Source organism: Girardinichthys multiradiatus, chromosome 6 (assembly GCF_021462225.1).
Source record: "Girardinichthys multiradiatus isolate DD_20200921_A chromosome 6, DD_fGirMul_XY1, whole genome shotgun sequence".
Taxonomy (NCBI): Eukaryota; Metazoa; Chordata; class Actinopteri; order Cyprinodontiformes; family Goodeidae; genus Girardinichthys; species Girardinichthys multiradiatus.
Window position 1 is genome coordinate 45,781,261 of NC_061799.1, and position 21,463 is coordinate 45,802,723.

At 42.7% G+C, this 21,463-nt stretch overlaps 1 protein-coding gene across 1 annotated transcript; it reads left to right on the forward strand.

Annotated features, from left to right (window-relative positions):
• The first annotated feature begins 4,856 nt into the window (after positions 1 to 4,856).
• Positions 4,857 to 8,584, forward strand: inhbab (inhibin subunit beta Ab). Its single transcript, XM_047368920.1, has 3 exons — positions 4,857 to 5,118; positions 5,306 to 5,871; positions 7,184 to 8,584. Exons 2-3 carry the CDS (start codon positions 5,460 to 5,462, stop codon positions 7,957 to 7,959), a joined length of 1,188 nt encoding a protein of 395 aa, XP_047224876.1. The 5' UTR covers positions 4,857 to 5,118; positions 5,306 to 5,459; the 3' UTR covers positions 7,960 to 8,584.
• The last annotated feature ends 12,879 nt before the right edge of the window (positions 8,585 to 21,463 follow it).

The window sequence follows — 21,463 nt, forward strand, 5'->3', positions numbered from 1 at the left end:
CCCAGCGAGGTGACATTCCACGTCCCTAGAGCCAGCCTAAGCATCCGGGGATTGGGCCGCTGAGGTCTCCACCTTCGTCCGCCACCCAATCCTCTTTGCACCGGTCCCTCACGGTTCCCCCTGCAGGTGGTGGGCCCACAGTAATGGGGGCGCTGTGCCGGTCCGTTGTGGTGAAGAGAGAGCTGAGCCGAAAAGCAAAGCTCTCAATTTACTGGTCGGTCTACGTTCCTACCCTCACCTATGGCCATGAACTTTGGGTCATGACTGAAAGAACGAGATCCCGGATACAAGCGGCTGAAATGAGCTTCCTCCGTAGGGTGGCCGGGCACTCCCTTAGAGATAGGGTGAGGAGCTCAGCCTTCTGGGAGGGGCTCGGAGTAGAGCCGCTGCTCCTCCACATCGAGAGGAGCCAGTTGAGGTGGCTCGGGCATCTATACCGGATGCCTCCTGGACGCCTTCCTCGGGAGGTGTTCCAGGCACGTCCCACCGGGAGGAGGCCCAGGGGACCGCCCAGGACACGCTGGAGGGACTATGTCTCTCGGCTGGCCTGGGAACGCCTTGGGCTCCCCCTGGAGGAACTGGAGGAGGTGTCTGGAGAGAGGGACGTCTAGGCGTCTCTGCTGAGTCTGCTGCCCCCGCGACCCGGTCCTGGATAAGCGGAAGACGACGAGTACGAGTACGAGAATTCTGTGTGTTCATTAACAGTTCTGTTTCCTTTGGTGAAAATGAAGAGATCCATTAAGTGAAAAAGTGTTTCTAAAAACTTTGACTGGTAATGTATATATGTATTTAATTATAATTTGATGGTTCAAATACCCCCCCACCCCCCAAAATACACACACCCAACCATCCCCGGGCTATGCGACAGTTCAGCCGTTTGTCCCCCCTTTCTTCGGCCTTGCATGGATGAAGAGATTATCATACATACACTAATTATTTTTTGGCAGATAGGTGTCACCACAGGGGATATTCACTCCAGAAACATGCAGAGGTAAAACAGGGGAACTGTGCATATTTCCACGTTCACTTTGTTATGCGTGGTACCACAAGGTGTCGCACTTTCCCCATGGTCTAAGCTTCTATAAAAGGCAAGCTGGAAAGGGACGCCAACCCAGACTGAAATTATACAGCTGTTGTTGCTGCAGTGTTTGCAGCAAGGAATCCTTAGCTCACTTCATGATAATCATGGCCATCAAGGTGTGAAGCGGACTCTGCAGTTAAATCGCTTGTGGTACTATTGGCCTAATATGTATTCAGATGTAGAGATGTGGTGTAAAAATTGTGAAAGGTGTGTTTTGTCAAAGGCTCTGCTGCCAAAGGTTTAAACCTATATGGGGACAATCTAAGCATCCAGACCTCATGAGATTTTGGCTATAGATTTCAGAGTTTTAGAGCCATCTACAGATGGTAGAGAAAATGGTCTTGTAAAGATAGAGGTCTTCTCAATCTTTACGCAGACTGTCCCCACAAAAGATTATTGTGCTAGTACTGTTGCAGAAGCACAAGTATGTTTTCGGTCCTCCAAGCAGGATTCATTCAGATGAAGGGTGAAATTCTGAGAGTAATTTGATCCATCAGCTTTGTAAGTTGTATAAAATCGAGAAAAGCCGCACTATCACTTATTGTCCTCAGGGGAATGGGCAGTGTGAGCATTTTAATCACACCTTACATGACTTACTTTGAACACCTTCACCTGAACAGAAATAGCCTCACCATATTTCTCAAGTTACCTTTGCATATAATACAACTGCTGGTCAATTCCCTGGCATTACACCCTACTTTTTAATGTTTGGGCGGGGGTGCAGTTGCCTGTAGATTTCCTGGTAGGACTGAGTGAAGCCAATAGGGATCTTACAGGGTTGGACAATGAAACTGAAACACGTGTCATTTTAGTGTGGGAGGTTTCATGGCTAAATTGGACCAGCCTGGTAGCCAGTCTTCATTGATTGCACATTGCACCAGTAAGAGCAGAGTTTGAAGGTTCAATTAGCAGGGTAAGAGCACAGTTTTGCTCAAAATATTGAAATACACACAACATTATGGGTGACATACCAGAGTTCAAAAGAGGACAAATTGTTGGTGCACGTCTTGCTGGCGCATCTGTGACCAAGACAGTAAATCTTTGTGATGTATCAAGAGCCACGGTATCCAGGGTAATGTCAGCATACCACCAAGAAGGACGAACCACATCCAACAAGATTAACTGTGGATTCAAGAGGAAGCTGTCTGAAAGGGATGTTCTGGTGCTAACCCGGATTGTATCCAAAAAACATAAAACCACGGCTGCCCAAATCACGGCAGAATTAAATGTGCACCTCAACTCTCCTGTTTCCACCAGAACTGTCCGTCGGGAGCTCCACCGGGTCAATATACACGGCCGGGCTGCTATAGCTAAACCTTTGGTCACTCATGCCAATGCCAAACGTTGGTTTCAATGGTGGAAGGAGCACAAATCTTGGGCTGTGGACAATGTGAAACATGTATTGTTCTCTGATGAGTCCACCTTTACTGTTTTCTCCACATCCGGGAGAGTTACGGTGTGGAGAAGCCCCAAAGAAGCGTACCACCCAGACTGTTGCATGACCAGAGTGAAGCATGGGGGTGGATCAGTGATGGTTTGGGCTGCCATATCATGGCATTCCCTTGGCCCAATACTTGTGCTAGATGGGCGCGTCACTGCCAAGGACTACCGAACCATTCTTGAGGACCATGTGCATCCAATGGTTCAAACATTGTATCCTGAAGGCGGTGCCGTGTATCAGGATGACAATGCACCAATACACACAGCAAGACTGGTGAAAGATTGGTTTGATGAACATGAAAGTGAAGTTGAACATCTCCCATGGCCTGCACAGTCACCAGATCTAAATATTATTGAGCCACTTTGGGGTGTTTTGGAGGAGCGAGTCAGGAAACGTTTTCCTCCACCAGTATCACGTAGTGACCTGGCACTATCCTGCAAGAAGAATGGCTTAAAATCCCTCTGACCACTGTGCAGGACTTCTATATGTCATTCCCAAGACGAATTGACCCTGTATTGGCCGCATATATATATATATATATATATATATATACAATTGACCAGAGTTTGATTTCATATGTGTTGCTGAGCGATAAAAACATCACCAGGAGCAAATCTTTAAATCACTGAGCCTGGTTCTGGTTCTGCTGGAGATTTCTTCCTGTTAAAGGGGGGTTTTCCTTTCCATTGTCACCAGAGTTTGGAAGTACTGAGGTACAAATACTTCATAACTGTACTTAAGTATCGTTTTCAGGTATCTGTACTTTGAGTATTTATTTTTGTGATGACTTTTTACCCTTACTTATCATCAACACAAATATCGGTACTTTCTAACCTTATAGTCTCAAATCTGGCTTGTTTTTTCTACATGTATGTATAACGACACAACGTAAAAGTCGTAAGAGAACAGAGGCAAAATCACCCGAGTCTAGTGGGAATACAGTTTGTAACACAGGAAAACGTGTTTTGTTTTATAGAGTTATCATTATAGTTGTTCAGTTACATTACCGGTGGAAATTAGTTTTTACTTTTGTGCCACCTCTGATTGTTGCCACATGTTTGATTATTATGAGGGATTGCTGCAAAGCAGTGCAATTGCACCTGAATTGTTTTATAACTAGGAGTGAATTGGAATGCATGTAATTGAGTCTGTCTGTATGACTGGACCGAATATATTTTCTGTTTCCATTTCTTCTGGATAATGTATTTATGACATTTATTGTGAATATTAAAAACAATAATAATAATAATCTTTATTATCCATAAATGTGGAAATTTCCCTTTGGGTTCACATAGTGGTTAAAACCATAAAAACACAATAAATGACACAAAGCACAAAAGGTCATGAACAAAACGGGCAAAACTTAAGTCTGAATGACGGTCAACAGTTGAGCAACATTATTGCGTTTAGTTTGAAAGATTTCTTCAAAATGTTCTTGGTTGCTCTTGCTGCTCTATATCGCCTCCCAAAGGAGCTTAACAAATTCCCCTAGTAGTGGGTGCCGTGGGTTGTTGGGCCTTTTGTTTGGTTAGCTTTTGGTAAAAATCTCCCAGCATCCTTTGCTGACAATTTTGGCCAGCCTGTTTTTGTCATTCACTCCTACGGTGCACAAGGTTAAAACAGAGTCTGAAATCTTTTTGCTTATGTTGTATGTGATCAATTTCCTAATTAAATACAATTATTTCAAGTGAAATGATCAGGGAGGACCTATGAGTCCACTCATGTTTGTCTGCATCCATGATTTCTGCAGAGCCCTGAGGTCTTCTCTCTGCTTTTCAGGGATGTTTAGCAATTTTTAGCAAGAGCTCTTTGAACTCCTGGCGTTAAATAAAGTCTCCCTTTGGGTTGCAGAAACTTTCTTTGCCTCGTTTGCTTAAAGCTCTCTGTTAGTCAGCTGCTGCTGACAGATTTAACAGATTCATTAGTGAATTAATTAGTGAATTATCTGCCCTGCTGTGAACTGGAGATTGCAGCTCAGTTTTTCTGCATCTGCAGAACAACCAACAGGAACAGGTTAATCACGCCTCAGGTGATGCTGTAGCTCCCTGCCGTCAGCAGCAGAGGGCCTGCTGATGTCAGAAGATCTGATTCGACATGAACTCACTCCATCTGCTCCACTCTGATTATAACAACTCATCTTGAGCAAAAAAATGTATTTCACACCAACGGAGTTTCTCCTCCACGTGAGGTGACGAAGACGCTGCTCTGATTCATCTGTGTTTGTGTGTGTGTGGTATGAATGAATCAGGGATGCTGCCTTCCTCCTCTTCCCTCCTTCCTCCTCTTCTGTCGTGACGTTGTTGCATCAGGAAGAAACACTACAAACAGTCCTGAGATATTCTGAGAGATCATGCCGAGTGTGTGAGTGACTTAGAGGGAAAATACCTCTGGGAACGCAGGGAGGAGTTTAACTGCTAGAGGTATAATTGCTGTCAGAGAGCATAGAGGGAGAACAGAGTGACCCTGCTCAGTGTTTGTTCAAATTCAGTACCAGAGAAGACCTGAACCAGCAGCAGAATCCCCAACATCACAACCGGCACATGAAGGACTGAAGGACCAGAGCCACAGATTTAAATGAGCATCACACCATCAGGAGGTACTTTAGAATCTCACCTACTGATGCCTCAAACTTGATAACTGCTTCTTTTGCATCTTTTTCATTTTAAACCCCTGAAAGACGACCCAACTCTGGGGTTTGGTTCTAACATCTGACTATACTGTCTGACCCAGAACCTGCATAACTCTCTGGATAGAACTGATTTTATTGTGCAACCCTCCACCAGATCCTCGTACCAGAGTCTGCTGTGACTTAACTTTCTGGACAGTTCAACCCTACCATCACACTCTGCCATCAGCCTCGGTTCTCTGGTCCTACCATCTGACTCTACAGTGACTTTACAGATTTCATCCTCTGTAGGACCATCAACAGGGAGCAGTATGTCTTCTTGGGCTGGGTTGTTCTTTGTGATGTCCATCTTTCTTCTGATTGACACTTCTCCAACAATCTCCTCTCCACTGGAGGTTGCACCACATCTCCAGGAAGGGGCACTCTCTTCTGAATGCCCATCTTGCTTCATGTCTCAGATGAGGAAGAATTTGTCTTCATCTGGAGATCAAAGCGACATGGTGGAAGCAGTGAAGCGTCACATCCTGAACATGCTGCACCTGAGTGCCCGACCCAACCTGACAATGCCGGTTCCTCGTGCAGCACTGCTCAACGCCATCAAGAAGCTACACGTTGGGCGTGTTACTGAAGATGGTACTGTAGAAATACTAGAGGAAAGTTCAGGTCCTGGGACCTCAACAGCACCTGAACCTCCATCGGAACTGATCATCTTTGGAGAGCCAGGTGAGTCTTGTTTGTGGTTTTATCAGCTTGTCATGGCTGAGTCCAGCTCAGTTAAGGGTGTGATCAGTCCTGGGTAACTGCAGGTTGCAGAGCTGCTAACCCCTAATAAATCTAGGCTCCAAACCATATCATGGTTGAACTAACTGGTGAATGATGGTGCTTTTACTGTGTGTATGAGAAGGGAACCTGAGCTGGATGATCAACATGATGAAATACAAACTGGCAATTCAGCTGCATGGGAGACGTCACGTTCTCTGTGTGTTCTCTCTTATCGGCTCATTCAGAAAAATCCAACCAGTTCAAAGTTTGTTTACAGATTTCTGTCAGATGAAAGAACTTTTCTCCATGTGAAGGTCATGTTCCTGAGCCAACCAATTTGCCAGAGATGTGCTCATCACGTTGGGATTAAACGTTGTAAAATTAAAAGATTTAGATAGAACAGAATAAAAGGATTCAGCTAGGAAACACCACCATCTGATCTGGTTCCATCGGAGTCCAGAACATCTTGAATAATCAGATGAATATACTGTAAATCTGGAATCCAGTCAGAATGATGTTTATTGATCAGATCATGAAAGTTGCTGCATCTGACAGTTTTTACTGATTTACAGACTTTAGATTCATGTGAACTGTCCTAAACGTCCCAGAATCCCAGTGGTAAAAACATAGTTTTATTCTTGGTTGGTAAGATTTTCAGCAGGCAGAGATCCTGCACTGGGTTTGCCTCGCTTTTTATACAGAAGCTCAAATGGGAACCGAAATACAACAAACAGGCAGAAACCACATGACTCGTAGAACTTAAAAGTTTCAGTTTTAACTCTAAAAGTAATGCAGAGAATGTGACGCAGCTCGTGAACAGCATAGTTCACTTGTTGTTTGCTGACAGAAATGTGCATAATGGTGTTGTGCTATAAATAGTTCCTTCTTTGCTGACAAAGCTGTCATTAAAAGGTTCTTCAGAGGCTTGCCAAATTTTATGGGCAGTAACGAGCCGGTGGGAGGGGGGGGCATACCGAGTGGTCTCAGGGCGTAAATAATCTCTTTTTTCAGAGAAATCTGGGTCTCAGTAATTATTCTGTAGCACAAGACAAAGAAGACCCAACAGGACAGGATCTTCCGTTCCGGGTCTTTTTTAGATTCTCTGTTTATGTCCAATATATCAGGAGGCAAAGATCCATTCATGCATTTATTGTTAGAGACCTTCACTTTGTTAGTTAATTTGCATACCAGGTGGGGGGTTTGTAGAAATTAACCATCTTTTCAGCTTCGTCTCTACAAGCAGATCTAACATGTCATATGTTTTCCGCTGCAGGACATTCTCCAAACACAGTGACCTTTGACATTCTGAAGAACAGTGGCAGTGGCGTCGTGGAGGAGGCCAATGTTTGGATCTTCCTGAAGATGTCGAAGGTCAGTTGGGTGAGGCGCAAAGTGATGCTGCAACTGCTGTGGACTTGCCATGATGGTGGTTCTCATAAGGACGAGTTTGTTTCAGAGAAGATGGTGGACAGCCGTCGCAGTGGCTGGCACACAGTCACTGTGACTCACAGCGTTCAGACTCTGCTGGATGGAGGCAGCACCTCCCTCAGCTTGCAAGTTTCTTGTCCACTTTGTGCCAAGGTTGGGGCGTTGCCCATCCTTACACCCGGCCACGGAGCGAAAGGAACAGGCCAGGATCAGTCCCACCGGCCGTTCCTCATGGTGATGCTGCGGGCCTCAGAGGAGCCTCAGAGGAGAGTTAAACGAGGTCTGGAGTGCAACGGCCAAATCCATGTCTGCTGTAAACGACAGTTTTACGTAAACTTTAAAGACATTGGCTGGAGCGACTGGATCATTGCTCCATCTGGTTACCATGCCAACTACTGCGAGGGGGACTGCCCCAGCAACATGGGCAACTCAGCGCTGTCCTTCCACGCGGCGGTCATCAGTCATTACCGTATGAGGGGCTACGGCCCATTTCAGAACTTGAAGTCCTGTTGTGTACCCACCAGGCTGCGGCCCATGTCCATGTTGTACTACAATGAGGAGCAGAAGATCATCAAGAAGGACATCCAGAACATGATTGTGGACGAGTGCGGCTGCTCATAGAACTGAAGACTTTAGAAAGACTGAAAACCTGCAGCAGCAAAACCTCCCAAAAGCCCCTTAATGTTCTTAATGCACAAATGCTTTTCCACATTGGACCAAGCTAACTCTGCAACAGAACATTCACACTGGACCGGCTTCTGTTTCTGCTCCAGAAAAACTGTTCATCACTGATATGTTCCTGTGGAGGTTCAGTGGACAAACTAGATGGAGACGAGCCAATCATCACAGAGTATTAGAACTGCTGAGGGAGGCGAAGGTAGAACCGACCTGCAGAGAAACCTTCTGGAGTTTTTTTGCCTCTCAGATTCAGATAGAAGCCAAAATCCAGACGATGATCAAAGTTTGGCTCATGTTTCTGAAATCAAAATGAGACAAAAATATGAAACACCCGAAACTGTTTCCAGAGCTTCATTTAGAACTTGACATAATTTATTTGCATCATTTTGGATTTGTCATTAAACTGTGAGTCAAAATGTTGTATGTTTCTTTTTTAAAACCTGATCAGACGGACATTGTCTGTGAAAAACAACTGAAGCAGATGAAGTCCTGAAGTTTCTGCTGAACCATATTTCTCACTCAGATTAGAAACAAAGATCCTCAGTAGTGAAGGGTTGACACTGGCCATGAAAACTGCAAGCACAAAGTGTTTTAACTGGTTTTAGGTTTCAGACTCTTGATTGCTTCGGTCTCATTCTGCACCTGTCCCAGTTGCTTCATCTTCAGATAATGGGTATTTGACATTCTTTAAAAGCAGTTGTCTTCTGGCAGTGTTTGTAGATCCGCTCCAAGCTGCTTCCAAAAAGACCATTAGGCTGATGGAAGAACCCGACCTACGCCTCCACTTCCTCCTAAGTCCCATTCTGGCCTCTGGTTGGCTTCTGCAGGCCACAGTGCAGTACGTATTGTTAGGAAGGTTAATCCTTCACAGGCCAAGCAGAAGCGGAGAATCCACAACCAAGTGTATTTCACTGGTCAAAAGCCCCAAAGACTAAAACACCAAGCATCCGGAACCTCTTTCCTGAAAACATAGTGGATAAATAAGACAGAAATCTGTTAATTTAGATAGGTTCCCCTTCTAATCTGGTTTAGCTGGTTCTATCAGATCCAAACTGACAGCTGATTTATGTCACATGATCAGCTCAGGTGAAGCTGTGTCCCACTTCCCTTCAAGACTAACTGGCTCATTTCCAGTTCTGTTCAAACACAAAATTCTGCCAGTAAACAGACCTGAGAGCAGATTCTCTTACACTGACGTCATCACCTGACCTGAGAGCAAATCTGACCTGAAACCAGATGTTTGATCAACCAGGAGACAAACAGTCTGAGTTTGTTCACTGGAAAGGCTGGGATACTCACGTAATGTTTGTCCAACAAATCCGAGGCACCTCCAGACTGGGTTCACTGGTTCAACACACTGAGCTAAGGCAGTGGCTGGCCTTCAATATGAGAACTGTATTTCAAGATGGAGATTTCGGTAATAATATAGAAAGAACTAACAAAGGAAGGACTGAAAATTAATTAATTTAAAATAATTCAATTAATGCTGCTGGCATAGACAACATGTATTGATTTAACAATCTCTGTTGAGCCATCTATTCCCTTAGCTCTTAGCAGTCATGACTTTATGGGATTCTTCTTAAATAAAATGGATTCTATTAAAAATAAAATCTTTGACATACTCCTGAAGATGATTACTTCATCCTCAGCAAGTGAGACAACGTTGGAAATAACTGCAGAACCTGATTTGTGTTTGGACTGTTTTGATCCAGTGGAGCTTCCTGAGTTATCAGAAATATTAGCTTCATCTAAACCTTCAACTTGTATGTTAGACCCAATCCCAACCAAATTATTTAAGGAAGTGTTCCCTCTGATTACCAGCCCCATTTTAGATATGATTAATCTATCATTAGTAAATGGATCAGAACCACAGGCTTTTAAGGTAGCTGTAATTAAACCTTTACTTAAGAAACCTTCGCTTGATTGAGATGACTTAATAAATTACAGACCTATATCCAATCTTCCATTCTTATCTAAAATTCTTGAGAAAATAGTTGCTAATCAAATGTGTGAACATTTATACAGCAATGACCTGTTTGAAGAGTTTCAGTCAGGTTTCAGAGCTCATCATAGCACTGAAACAGATCTGCTGAAAGTCACTAATGATATTCTTATGGCCTCAGATAATGGACTTGTGTCTGTTCTGGTTCTGTTAGATCTCAGTGCTGCATTTGATCCAGTCGACCATAATATTCTCTTAGAAAGGCTGGAATATGCTGTAGGGATCAGGGGAACAGCGCTAGGCTGGTTTAAATCTTATCTGTCTGACAGATTCCAGTTTGTTCATGTAAATGATAAATCCTCTTTAAACTCCAGGGTTAATTGTGGAGTACCACAGGGTTCAGTACTTGGTCCAATTCTCTTTACTATATATATGCTTCCAATAGGTCAAATTATCAGGCAGCATAGGATAAATTTTCACTGTTACGCTGATGATACTCAGCTTTACTTATCCATAAATCCTGATGAACCCAACCAGTTAGATAGACTACAAGTATGTCTTGAAGATATAAAAACTTGGATGACTTTACATTTTCTGCTTCTAAATTCAGACAAGACAGAAGTTGTCGTCTTTGGACCGGAGTCTTTAAAAAAGAAACTGCTTAGTCAACCACTTAACCTGGATGGCATTAAACTGACCTCTGATAATAAAGTAAAAACCCTTGGTGTAATCTTTGACTAGGACATGTCATTTAAATCCCATATTAAACAGGTTTCTAGGATTTCCTCCTTTCACCTCCAGAACATTGCCAAAATTAGAAATATCCTGTCCAGGAGTGACGCTGAAAAACTAGTCCATGCATTTGTTACTTCAAGGCTGGACTATTGTAATTCTTTACTATCAGGATGTCCACAAAATGCAGTTAAAAAGCCTTCAGCTGATTCAAAATGCTGCAGCAAGAGTTCTGATGAAAATTAAAAAGAGAGATCATATTTCTCCTATTTTAGCTTCCCTTCATTGGCTTCCTGTTAAATCCAGAATAGAATTTAAAATTCTCCTCCTCACATATAAAGCCCTTAATGATCTAGCTCCATCATACATCAGAGATCTGATTGGTCCATATGTTCCTAACAGAGCACTTTGTTCTCAGACTGCAGGTTTACTGGTGGTTCCTAGAGTCTCTAGAAGTAGAATGGGAGGCAGATCCTTTAGTTATCAGGCTCCTCTCCTGTGGAACCAGCTCCCAGTTTTAGTCCGTGAGGCAGACACCCTGTCTACTTTTAAGGCTAGGCTTAAAACTTTCCTTTTTGATAAAGATTATAGTTCGAGTGGCTTAGTTTATCAGGGAGGGAGCCTTCCTCCCTCCCTGTTGGTTGGAGTAAGGGTGAGTCAGGTTTAGCCTCAGTTATGGTTGAGGTGCAAACACACCCTCCATTTCTGCTACCTGTATGACCCCTTCTCTTTTCCAATGGTTATAATCAGTCTGACAGAGGGAGGTATCCCAATCCTTGTGGTTTTTAGTATAACAATGACCATCAGTGGGACCCTTTGTGGGGTTCCTTGAGACGACATTGTTGTAAATAAGCGTCGTTTAACTAAATAATCTGAACTGAAACTATCTGTGTAGTTATGCTGCTATAGGCTTAGGCTCCTGGAGGACATAATGACCACTTTCACCCTCTTCGCTACATTCTCACACTACTCTCCAATTCTGCATTATTTGCTGTTATTTCAGCTTTTAACTTTGTTCTCTCTATTCTCTTCCTAGAAGCTACACCTGGCCTGACTCTGTGTCTACCTGTGACACCTTTCTGGAGAGGGACATCGTCCGAGCTTCTGCTGGCAACAACTTAATGCTCACCTTCTACTGATGATCCACATGATCCTGTCTTTCAGTGTTTAACCCTTTCTCTCTCCTAGACATGGCTACTGACTGAGCTTCTACTGTAACTAACTCTATGTTCTCTCTTTCAGACTCTAACCTTGAAAACTGGATCAGAGTTTATCTGTTCTTTCTTTCTAGATGAAACGACTAAAGGAGCTACATCCATTAACATTTACTTTCCCTTCCCATAGAAAGTACTCCTGGATCAGTGCTTCTTTGTTCTCTTTGTGTCTCTGCTCTGTTCTCTCAAACCTCCAGTCGGTCGTGGCAGATGGCCGCTCACACTGAGCCTGGTTCTGGTTCTGATGGAGGTTTCTTCCTGTTAAAAGGGAGTTTTTCCTCTCCACTGTCGCTACATGCATGCTCAGTATGAGGGATTGCTGCAAAGTCAACGCCAGTGACTGTCCACTGTCTCTACATGCTCATCCAGGAGGAGTGAATGCTGCAAGTCACTGACTGGATGCAATCTGCTGGGTTTCCGTTAAAAAAAAAACGTTTAACCAGTTAGAATAATAAACTGAATCTGACTATTTGATAATAAGGATTAATGTATGAACCTGACTTGAAATCTGTATGATTCCACTGAACTGACTCTGTAAAGAGCCTTCAGATGTGTTGTTAATTATATAAAAAATATAAACTGAATTGAATAACAAGCTGACGTCTCCCTTTAGGCTCCTGCTTTTTAAGAAGCCCTCCTGAAGAGCTCAACTAGGAACCCCTGCGGAGCTCCAACTGCCAATCATATGCTGTAGGAGAGGAAAAAAGCACAGTATGCAACCGCCTGCACAACCCCTCCATGGGTACGACATGTGTAGGTCTGTGCAACTTCTATCTAAGAAAGCAGTCAGTCATTCATTTTCTACCGCTTATTCCATAGTGGGTCGCGGAGGAGCTGGTGCCTATCTCCAGCAGTCTATGGGCGAGAGGCGGGGTACACCCTGGACAGGTTGCCAGTCCATCGCAGGGCAACACACATACAACCACACACACACTCATTCATACACCTAAGGGCAATTTAGAGACCAATTAACCTAACAGGCATGTCTTTGGACTGTGGGAGGAAGCCGGAGTACCTGGTGAGAACCCACGCATTCACGGGGAGAACATGCAAACTCCATGCAGAAAGACCCCAGGCTGGGAATCAAACCCAGGACCTTCTTGCTGCAAGGCAACAGTGCTACCAACTGCACCACCGTGCAGCCCCACTCTAAGAAAGCATTTAATGCCAAATATAGACTATCACTTTTAAAGTCAACATCAAAATATATCTATGATTATTATAGTCATAATCAAACTTTATCATTACTGAACACTAATTCATAAAAAAATTCTTAGACCTGATCTAAAAATTCAGCATAGGGTCCTGGTGGATGATACAAAACTACAATAATTGGTTTTGGTTTTCAGGCTCCTCTCCTGTGGAACCAGCTCCCAGTTTTAGTCCGTGAGGCAGACACCCTGTCTACTTTTAAGGCTTAAAACTTTCCTTTTTGATAAAGCTCATAGTTAGAGTGGCTTAGTTTATCCTGAGCTATCTCTGTAGTTATGCTGCTATAGGCTTAGGCTGCTGGAGGACATAATGACCACTTTCACCCTCTTCGCTACATTCTCATACTACTCTCCAATTATGCATTATCTGCAGTTTATTGTTACATCTGTCCTGGTGTTCTGCTTAACTTACATCTTCCTAAAGGGGACTATCAACTGAGCTACTGCTGCTAATATCTTCACATTGTCTTTCTATAGATGATACACCTGGCCAAGTCTTTCTGTGTTTAACCCCGTCTCTCTCAAACAAATCCATTTGCTCTGACCAACTGTGTTATGCTACATGTTAATCCAGAAGGAGGGAATGCTGCAAGTCACTGACTGGATGCAATCTGCTGGGTTTCCTTAGATAGAAAAATATTGTTATGGAACTCTATTATCAATAGAGTGAGTTACTGCTTCAATAAATTGATTTCTACCGAGACTAGTCTTCAGAGTATTTATTTCAAAGGCTCACAGCGTTTGAAAGGCACAAAGCACAGTTCAGTGAATGAGCACTGCAGGCAGTCTTCAGTGCTCCTTTATACATTACAAAGCTAGACAAAAAAAACCACGTCTGCATAAACATTTCCAGAGACAATAGGGTGTTCTTTTCACAAGGCATTACCTCCTGTCTGAAACTGCCCAGGCAGTTTTCCTCCCTTCCTCAAAGCATGATTCAGCAAGGTTATGAGAACATTTTAATTAACTCATTTGCATGCAACTGTTATAAGTGTTGGTTGAAGCATAATCACTTATCCAAATCTAAAGCATAAGACAATTTTTCCGCTACATTTAACCAATTTCAGCAATAAACTTAATCTGACTGCACTCTGTGATAGTTTGGATTAACTGCAATGTATGAATCTTACTTGAAATGTGTATGATTCCATTGAATTGACTTTGTAAAGAGCCTTGTGACGACATAATTCTCTAGCTCTGATTCAGCATAAAAACAGGAGATGTGTAAAATAGTGTCATTCCTGATTCCACTTGTGGAAAAATCAGCAAAATAAGACTGGATTATCTTCCGGGGCCTGCTGCAGATCTGTGTGTATAGATGTTTGAATCTGGCCTGTTTCTCCAGGTGTGACATCTTCAGATCTCTGTCCTCCGGCCTTGATCTAGTGCAGTATTCAGGGGTTGGGTCAGATTGTTGATCTCACTTTAAACCTTTCCACACATTCATGGACATGCTTGTAAAATGCAGTTCAGTGTCTGATGCAGTTAAATCCTCTGACTTGATGATTAAATATGTGAGCGCCCTCTTATGGTTGACAGTGGAAATCTCCTCTGATGCATACTTCTGACTGCTGAAGACAACGACATCCACACTGTGAAGGATCAGAATGAATGGGTAGAACCTTTACCCTTTTAGTTAAATGCTCTGAGTTCAACAGGGCAGCTGTTTTGGATGAGCTCTGCATGAGAAATAAGATAAGGTAAGATATTCTTTTGTGTCCCCTAAGGGAAATTTGTAGTGGGTAACAGTACAGTCACTGCAAAGAACATAAAGACACAGTATAAGACAAGACCAAGGCAAAATCATGTTGTGGTACAGACATACAAATACACACTGAAACAAGCGTAGAAGCATGGAAACAAAAAAGAATGGATGATAATAAATAGGACTACTGCGTGTTCTAGCACATTACATTCATCAATGTTGCAATAACAAACATAAAAAGTCATCATTGTGATTAGATAATAATCAAATAATTAAGAGATGAAACACCGATATAAAAACTATCCCTTTCCACCAAGCAATCAAGTAAATGGTCGAGATTATTAAAAAGAGAGATGGAAGTAGGAAGTAAACTGAAAACGTTTGCTTTTGCAACGAATGGCTCTGTAGCGTTTACCCAAAGGTAGTAGTTCATACTCTGAGAACAACACATGACACGGGTCCTGCAAGATCCGTTTCGCTTGTCTAATTACTGTGCGCTCATTAACAGACTCCAAGGGCAGAGGCAGATAATTTGACCCAATTATTTTCATAGATGTCCTCACTATATTTACAAGTCTAGATTTAGACTGAACTGTTAAGTGAACCAAACCAAGGACCCCTGCCGTACCTAATTGCACTGCCAGGGAAAGCTTTATAAAAAAAATAGATGTGACAGAATCTCTTGAGTGAACTAGATCAGATCGTTGAGATCATTAATAAAACAGTTTATCTCATAAATGTTTGTTTGTTAGAACATCTTGGCTTTTTTCTGTACACTTGATTTTTGTTCTGGTTGGCTTAATTAGGTTTTAAGTAATGGCTAGTGGAGTTTTTCCTCTCCACTGTCGCTACATGCATGCTCAGTATGAGGGATTGCTGCAAAGTCACTGACTGGATGCAATCTGCTGGGTTTCCTAAGATAGAAAAACTTTTTATCCAATTTGAATAAATAACTGAATCTGACTGAACTGTTCAATGATTACGATTCATTGGAATGTATGTACCTGACTGTTGTGAAGAACCTTGAGACGACATGTGTTGTGAATTGGCGCTATATAAATAAACTGAATTGAATTGAATTAATATATATTTTACAGCGCCATCTACAGGTGTCAGCAGGTGAAAGCCCGAATAGATTCTGATGATTGTCCAATAAACAAAGGAACTCATGGTAGTTACTGAGAATGATGTGTCCTGAAAATCACAGCACTCTCTGCTGGATGAGCTCAAGCATTGATCATCCCTTCATATTTTCATTCAAAGTCAGGTTTCTTCTCTGTGGGAATCATCTGAGGAGGCAGCGAGTGTGCACTCGCAGACGTCCAGAGAAACGTGATGAGAGGTGGACGACCGTCATGTGAGTCAAACTGAAGGATCTATTTTTTGTGTGTGGGTGGCTGCAGGATACGTCAGCGTTGTTAACCGAGAGAAGGCCTGTTAACCTCGACACCAGCTCCAACACAAACTGCTGCTATTCACAGACATTCACCCCCACACCGTGCTGCTAAATCAGACCTGAGATCAGCATGTTTAGATCACACCTTCATGACGTCCCCCCTATCTGCCCCCAGTGCCGACCTGAAAGAGGACTGAGCTACTCTGAATCTTTCAGAGGATAGTACGGTTTCCTGTTGCTCTCTGCAATTAAGGATACATCTATAAAGACATCAATCATTTACTTAAAGTAGGAAAATGTGTCATTTTTAGAAATCCAGACATCTTGATCAGGTAAAGGAGAATCAGTTCATGAGGTAAAACCCGACTGTGTAACGATGTAAGATTCGTTAGGTGACAACCCAGGGTCCAGACCAGGAAGTTTCTTTTTCTCTGTCACATTATTTAAATCCCCAGAATGCATACCAGCTAGATAAAATAAAATCTCCAAATGAAGCTGTTTTCATTCAGCCATTCTATTTTTTAAGATTTCAGAATTTCTAAATTAGCAAGGTCATTCATGCAGGACGCAGGGTCGTAGTTTAACACTCCTCTCTGCAACTTCTGTACTGATTCCCACCCATAACCCTATTGTATTAAGACAGTGTCTCGCTCTCACCAAAATTGAATAGATTAAAAAATAATCTAAAAGGAGGAAACCATGAAAATCTCATAAAAATAAATAAAAACTCAGAAAAGAAAAATAAAACAATTAACTGTGGCTTATTGAACATAAGATCTCTCTCTTCAAAGACTTTGTGAGTTAATGACTTGATTTGTGACAATCAGATTGACCGTTTCAGATGCCTCCTGGAAGCCTGGAACTGGAGGTGTTCCAGGCAGGTCCCACAGGGAGGAGGCCTAGGGGACGGCCCAAGACACTTTTTTAAGAGCAAACTTAAAACCTATCTCTTTTGCAAACCTTTTTAACAGTTCCAGTGTGTTGGATGTAGTTATGCTACTATAGGCTTGTAACTTATATATTACCACTACCCTCATAGTGATGGTTTTTATAAAATTTTTTGTGCCTTATTGTTTTATCTTAATGTATAATTGTGCACTTCTGTAAAGCAACTTGTGACATTTAATGTCTGTGAAAGGCGCTATATAAATAAACTTTGACTTACTTACTTACTTACTTACTTTTGAAGAGACTGGCTGGCCTCCTGCCTCACCCCTGGATTTGTCTGCCTGAGTCTGCCTCCCTGGTTTCACCCAGTGACTGCCCACTAATTGAAATATTTCAAATCTTTTATTGTCTTAATACGGATGATTTTGGCATACAGCTCATGAAAACCCAAAATTCCTATCTCACAAAATTAGCATATTTCATCCGACCAATAAAAGAAAAGTGTTTTTAATACAAACAACGTCAACCTTCAAATAATCATGTACAGTTATGCACTCAATACTTGGTCGGGAATCCTTTTGCAGAAAGGACTGCTTCAATGCGGCGTGGCATGGAGGCAATCAGCCTGTGGCACTGCTGAGGTCTTATGGAGGCCCAGGATGCTTCGATAGCGGCCTTTAGCTCATCCAGAGTGTTGGGTCTTGAGTCTCTCAACGTTCTCTTCACAATATCCCACAGATTCTCTATGGGGTTCAGGTCAGGAGAGTTGGCAGGCCAATTGAGCACAGTGATACCATGGTCAGTAAACCATTTACCAGTGATTTTGGCACTGTGAGCAGGTGCCAGGTCGTGCTGAAAAATGAAATCTTCATCTCCATAAAGCTTTTCAGCAGATGGAAGCATGAAGTGCTCCAAAATCTCCTGATAGCTAGCTGCATTGACCCTGCCCTTGATAAAACACAGTGGACCAACACCAGCAGCTGACACGGCACCCCAGACCATCACTGACTGTGGGTACTTGACACTGGACTTCTGGCATTTTGGCATTTCCTTCTCCCCAGTCTTCCTCCAGACTCTGGCACCTTGATTTCCGAATGACATGCAGAATTTGCTTTCATCCGAAAAAAGTACTTTGGACCACTGAGCAACAGTCCAGTGCTGCTTCTCTGTAGCCCAGGTCAGGCGCTTCTGCCGCTGTTTCTGGTTCAAAAGTGGCTTGACCTGGGGAATGCGGCACCTGTAGCCCATTTCCTGCACACGCCTGTGCACGGTGGCTCTGGATGTTTCTACTCCAGACTCAGTCCACTGCTTCCGCAGGTCCCCCAAGGTCTGGAATCGGCCCTTCTCCACAATCTTCCTCAGGGTCCGGTCACCTCTTCTCGTTGTGCAGCGTTTTCTGCCACACTTTTTCCTTCCCACAGACTTCCCACTGAGGTGCCTTGATACAGCACTCTGGGAACAGCCTATTCGTTCAGAAATGTCTTTCTGTGTCTTACCCTCTTGCTTGAGGGTGTCAATAGTGGCCTTCTGGACAGCAGTCAGGTCGGCAGTCTTACCCATGATTGGGGTTTTGAGTGATGAACCAGGCTGGGAGTTTTAAAGGCCTCAGGAATCTTTTGCAGGTGTTTAGAGTTAACTCGTTGATTCAGATGATTTGGTTCATAGCTCGTTTAGAGACTCTTTTAATGATATGCTAATTTTGTGAGATAGGAATTTTGGGTTTTCATGAGCTGTATGCCACAATCATCCATATTAAGACAATAAAAGACCTGAAATATTTCAGTTAGTGTGCAATGAATCTAAAATATATGAATGTTAAATTTTCATCATGACATTATGGAAAATAATGAACTTTATCACAATATGCTAATATTTTGAGAAGGACCTGTATTTGCGTAAGCTTTTTCAAGCCACTAACCTGCCTCTCCGCTCCCAGTGATCCCGGGTCCCCGGCTGGTGGAGTCCTGAGTATCTGTTTGCAGAGACTCTTGTACTTGGCGGGTAGGCGGTGTTTTAGCGGTTCAGTGGAGGGTGAACAGGTGAGGATGAATGAGCATGACAAAGTTCGAGGTACAGGAGCAGCCAGCCAGAATGAGTTCCAGGTTATGGTGGAGACTTGTAGATCCGTAGGTGAATATATCCTTAGGAGATCTCAGGAACGAAGTCAGCTTAAGGGTTAGGCCACCGGGGCCAGCCTGGGTATCCTAAAGTGTAGTCGCCGGTGAGTTCCCTAGAAAGAGCAAAGAGTGGTTAAACAAGGTTCAATTCAATTCATTTCAGTTTTATTTATATAATAACAACCCATGTCGTCTCAAGGTTCTTCACAACAGTCAGGTTCATACATTCCAGTTAATCGTAACCATTGAACAGTTCAGTCAGATTCAGTTATTTATTCAAATTGGATAAAAAGTTTTTCTATCTAAGGAAACCCAGCAGATTGCATCCAGTCAGTGACTTGCAGCATTCACTCCTCCTGGATGAGCATGTAGAGACAGTGGACAGTCACTGGTGTTGACTTTGCAGCAATCCCTCATACTGAGCATGCATGTAGCGACAGTGGAGAGGAAAAACTCCCTTTTAACAGGAAGAAACCTCCAGCAGAACCAGAACCGGGCTCAGTGTGAGCGGCCATCTGCCACGACCGACTGGAGGTTTGAGAGAACAGAGCAGAGACACAAAGAGAACAAAGAAGCACTGATCTAGGAGTACTTTCTATGGGAAGGAAAAGTAAATGTTAATGGATGTAGCTCTTTTAGTCGTTTCATCTAGAAAGAAAGAACAGATAAACTCTGAGCCAGTTTTCAAGGTTAGAGTCTGAAAGAGAGAACATAGAGTTAGTTACAGTAGAAGCTCAGTCAGTAGCCATGTCTAGGAGAGAGAAAGGGTTAAACACTGAAAGACAGGGCCATGTGGATCATCTGTAGAAGGTGAGCATTAAGTTGTTGCCAGCAGAAGCTCGGACGATGTCCCTCTCCAGAAAGGTGTCACAGGTAGACACAGAGTCAGGCCAGGTGTAGCTTCTAGGAAGAGAATAGAGAGAACAAAGTTAAAAGCTGAAATAACAGCAAATAATGCAGAATTGGAGAGTAGTGTGAGAATGTAGCGAAGAGGGTGAAAGTGGTCATTATGTCCTCCAGCAGCCTAAGCCTATAGCAGCATAACTACAGAGATAGCTCAGGATAAACTAAGCCACTCTAACTATAAGCTTTATCAAAAAGGAAAGTTTTAAGCCTAGCCTTAAAAGTAGACAGGGTGTCTGCCTCACGGACTAAAACTGGGAGCTGGTTCCACAGGAGAGGAGCCTGATAACTAAAGGATCTGCCTCCCATTCTACTTCTAGAGACTCTAGGAACCACCAGTAAACCTGCAGTCTGAGAACAAAGTGCTCTGTTAGGAACATATGGACCAATCAGATCTCTGATGTATGATGGAGCTAGATCATTAAGGGCTTTATATGTGAGGAGGAGAATTTTAAATTCTATTCTGGATTTAACAGGGAGCCAATGAAGGGAAGCTAAAATAGGAGAAATATGATCTCTCTTTTTAATTTTCATCAGAACTCTTGCTGCAGCATTTTGAATCAGCTGAAGGCTTTTAACTGCATTTTGTGGACATCCTGATAGTAAAGAATTACAATAGTCCAGCCTTGAAGTAACAAATGCATGGACTAGTTTTTCAGCATCACTCCTGGACAGGATATTTCTAATTTTGGCAATGTTCTGGAGATGAAAGAAGGAAATCCTAGAAACCTGTTTAATATGGGATTTAAATGACATGTCCTGGTCAAAAATAACACCAAGGTTTTTTACTTTATTATCAGAGGTCAGTTTAATGCCATCCAGGTTAAGTGGTTGACTAAGCAGTTTCTTTTTTAAAGACTCCGGTCCAAAGACGACAACTTCTGTCTTGTCTGAATTTAGAAGCAGAAAATGTAAAGTCATCCAAGTTTTTATATCTTCAAGACATGCTTGTAGTCTATCTAACTGGTTGGGTTCATCAGGATTTATGGATAAGTAAAGCTGAGTATCATCAGCGTAACAGTGAAAATTTATCCTATGCTGCCTGATAATTTGACCTATTGGAAGCATATATATAGTAAAGAGAATTGGCGCAAGTACTGAACCCTGTGGTACTCCACAATTAACCCTGGAGTTTAAAGATGATTTATCATTTACATGAACAAACTGGAATCTGTCAGACAAATAAGATTTAAACCAGCCTAGCGCTGTTCCCCTGATCCCTACAGCATATTCCAGCCTTTTTAAGAGAATATTATGATCGACTGGATCAAATGCAGCACTGAGATCTAACAGAACCAGAACAGACACAAGTCCATTATCTGAGGCCATAAGAATATCA

Coding starts and splice junctions, on each gene's coding strand:
- inhbab (XM_047368920.1), top strand. CDS start 5,460: ATGTCTTCTTGGGCTGGGTTGTTCTTTGTGATGTCCATCTTTCTTCTG. Junction 5,872..7,183: donor GATCATCTTTGGAGAGCCAG/GTGAGTCTTGTT, acceptor TTTCCGCTGCAG/GACATTCTCCAAACACAGTG.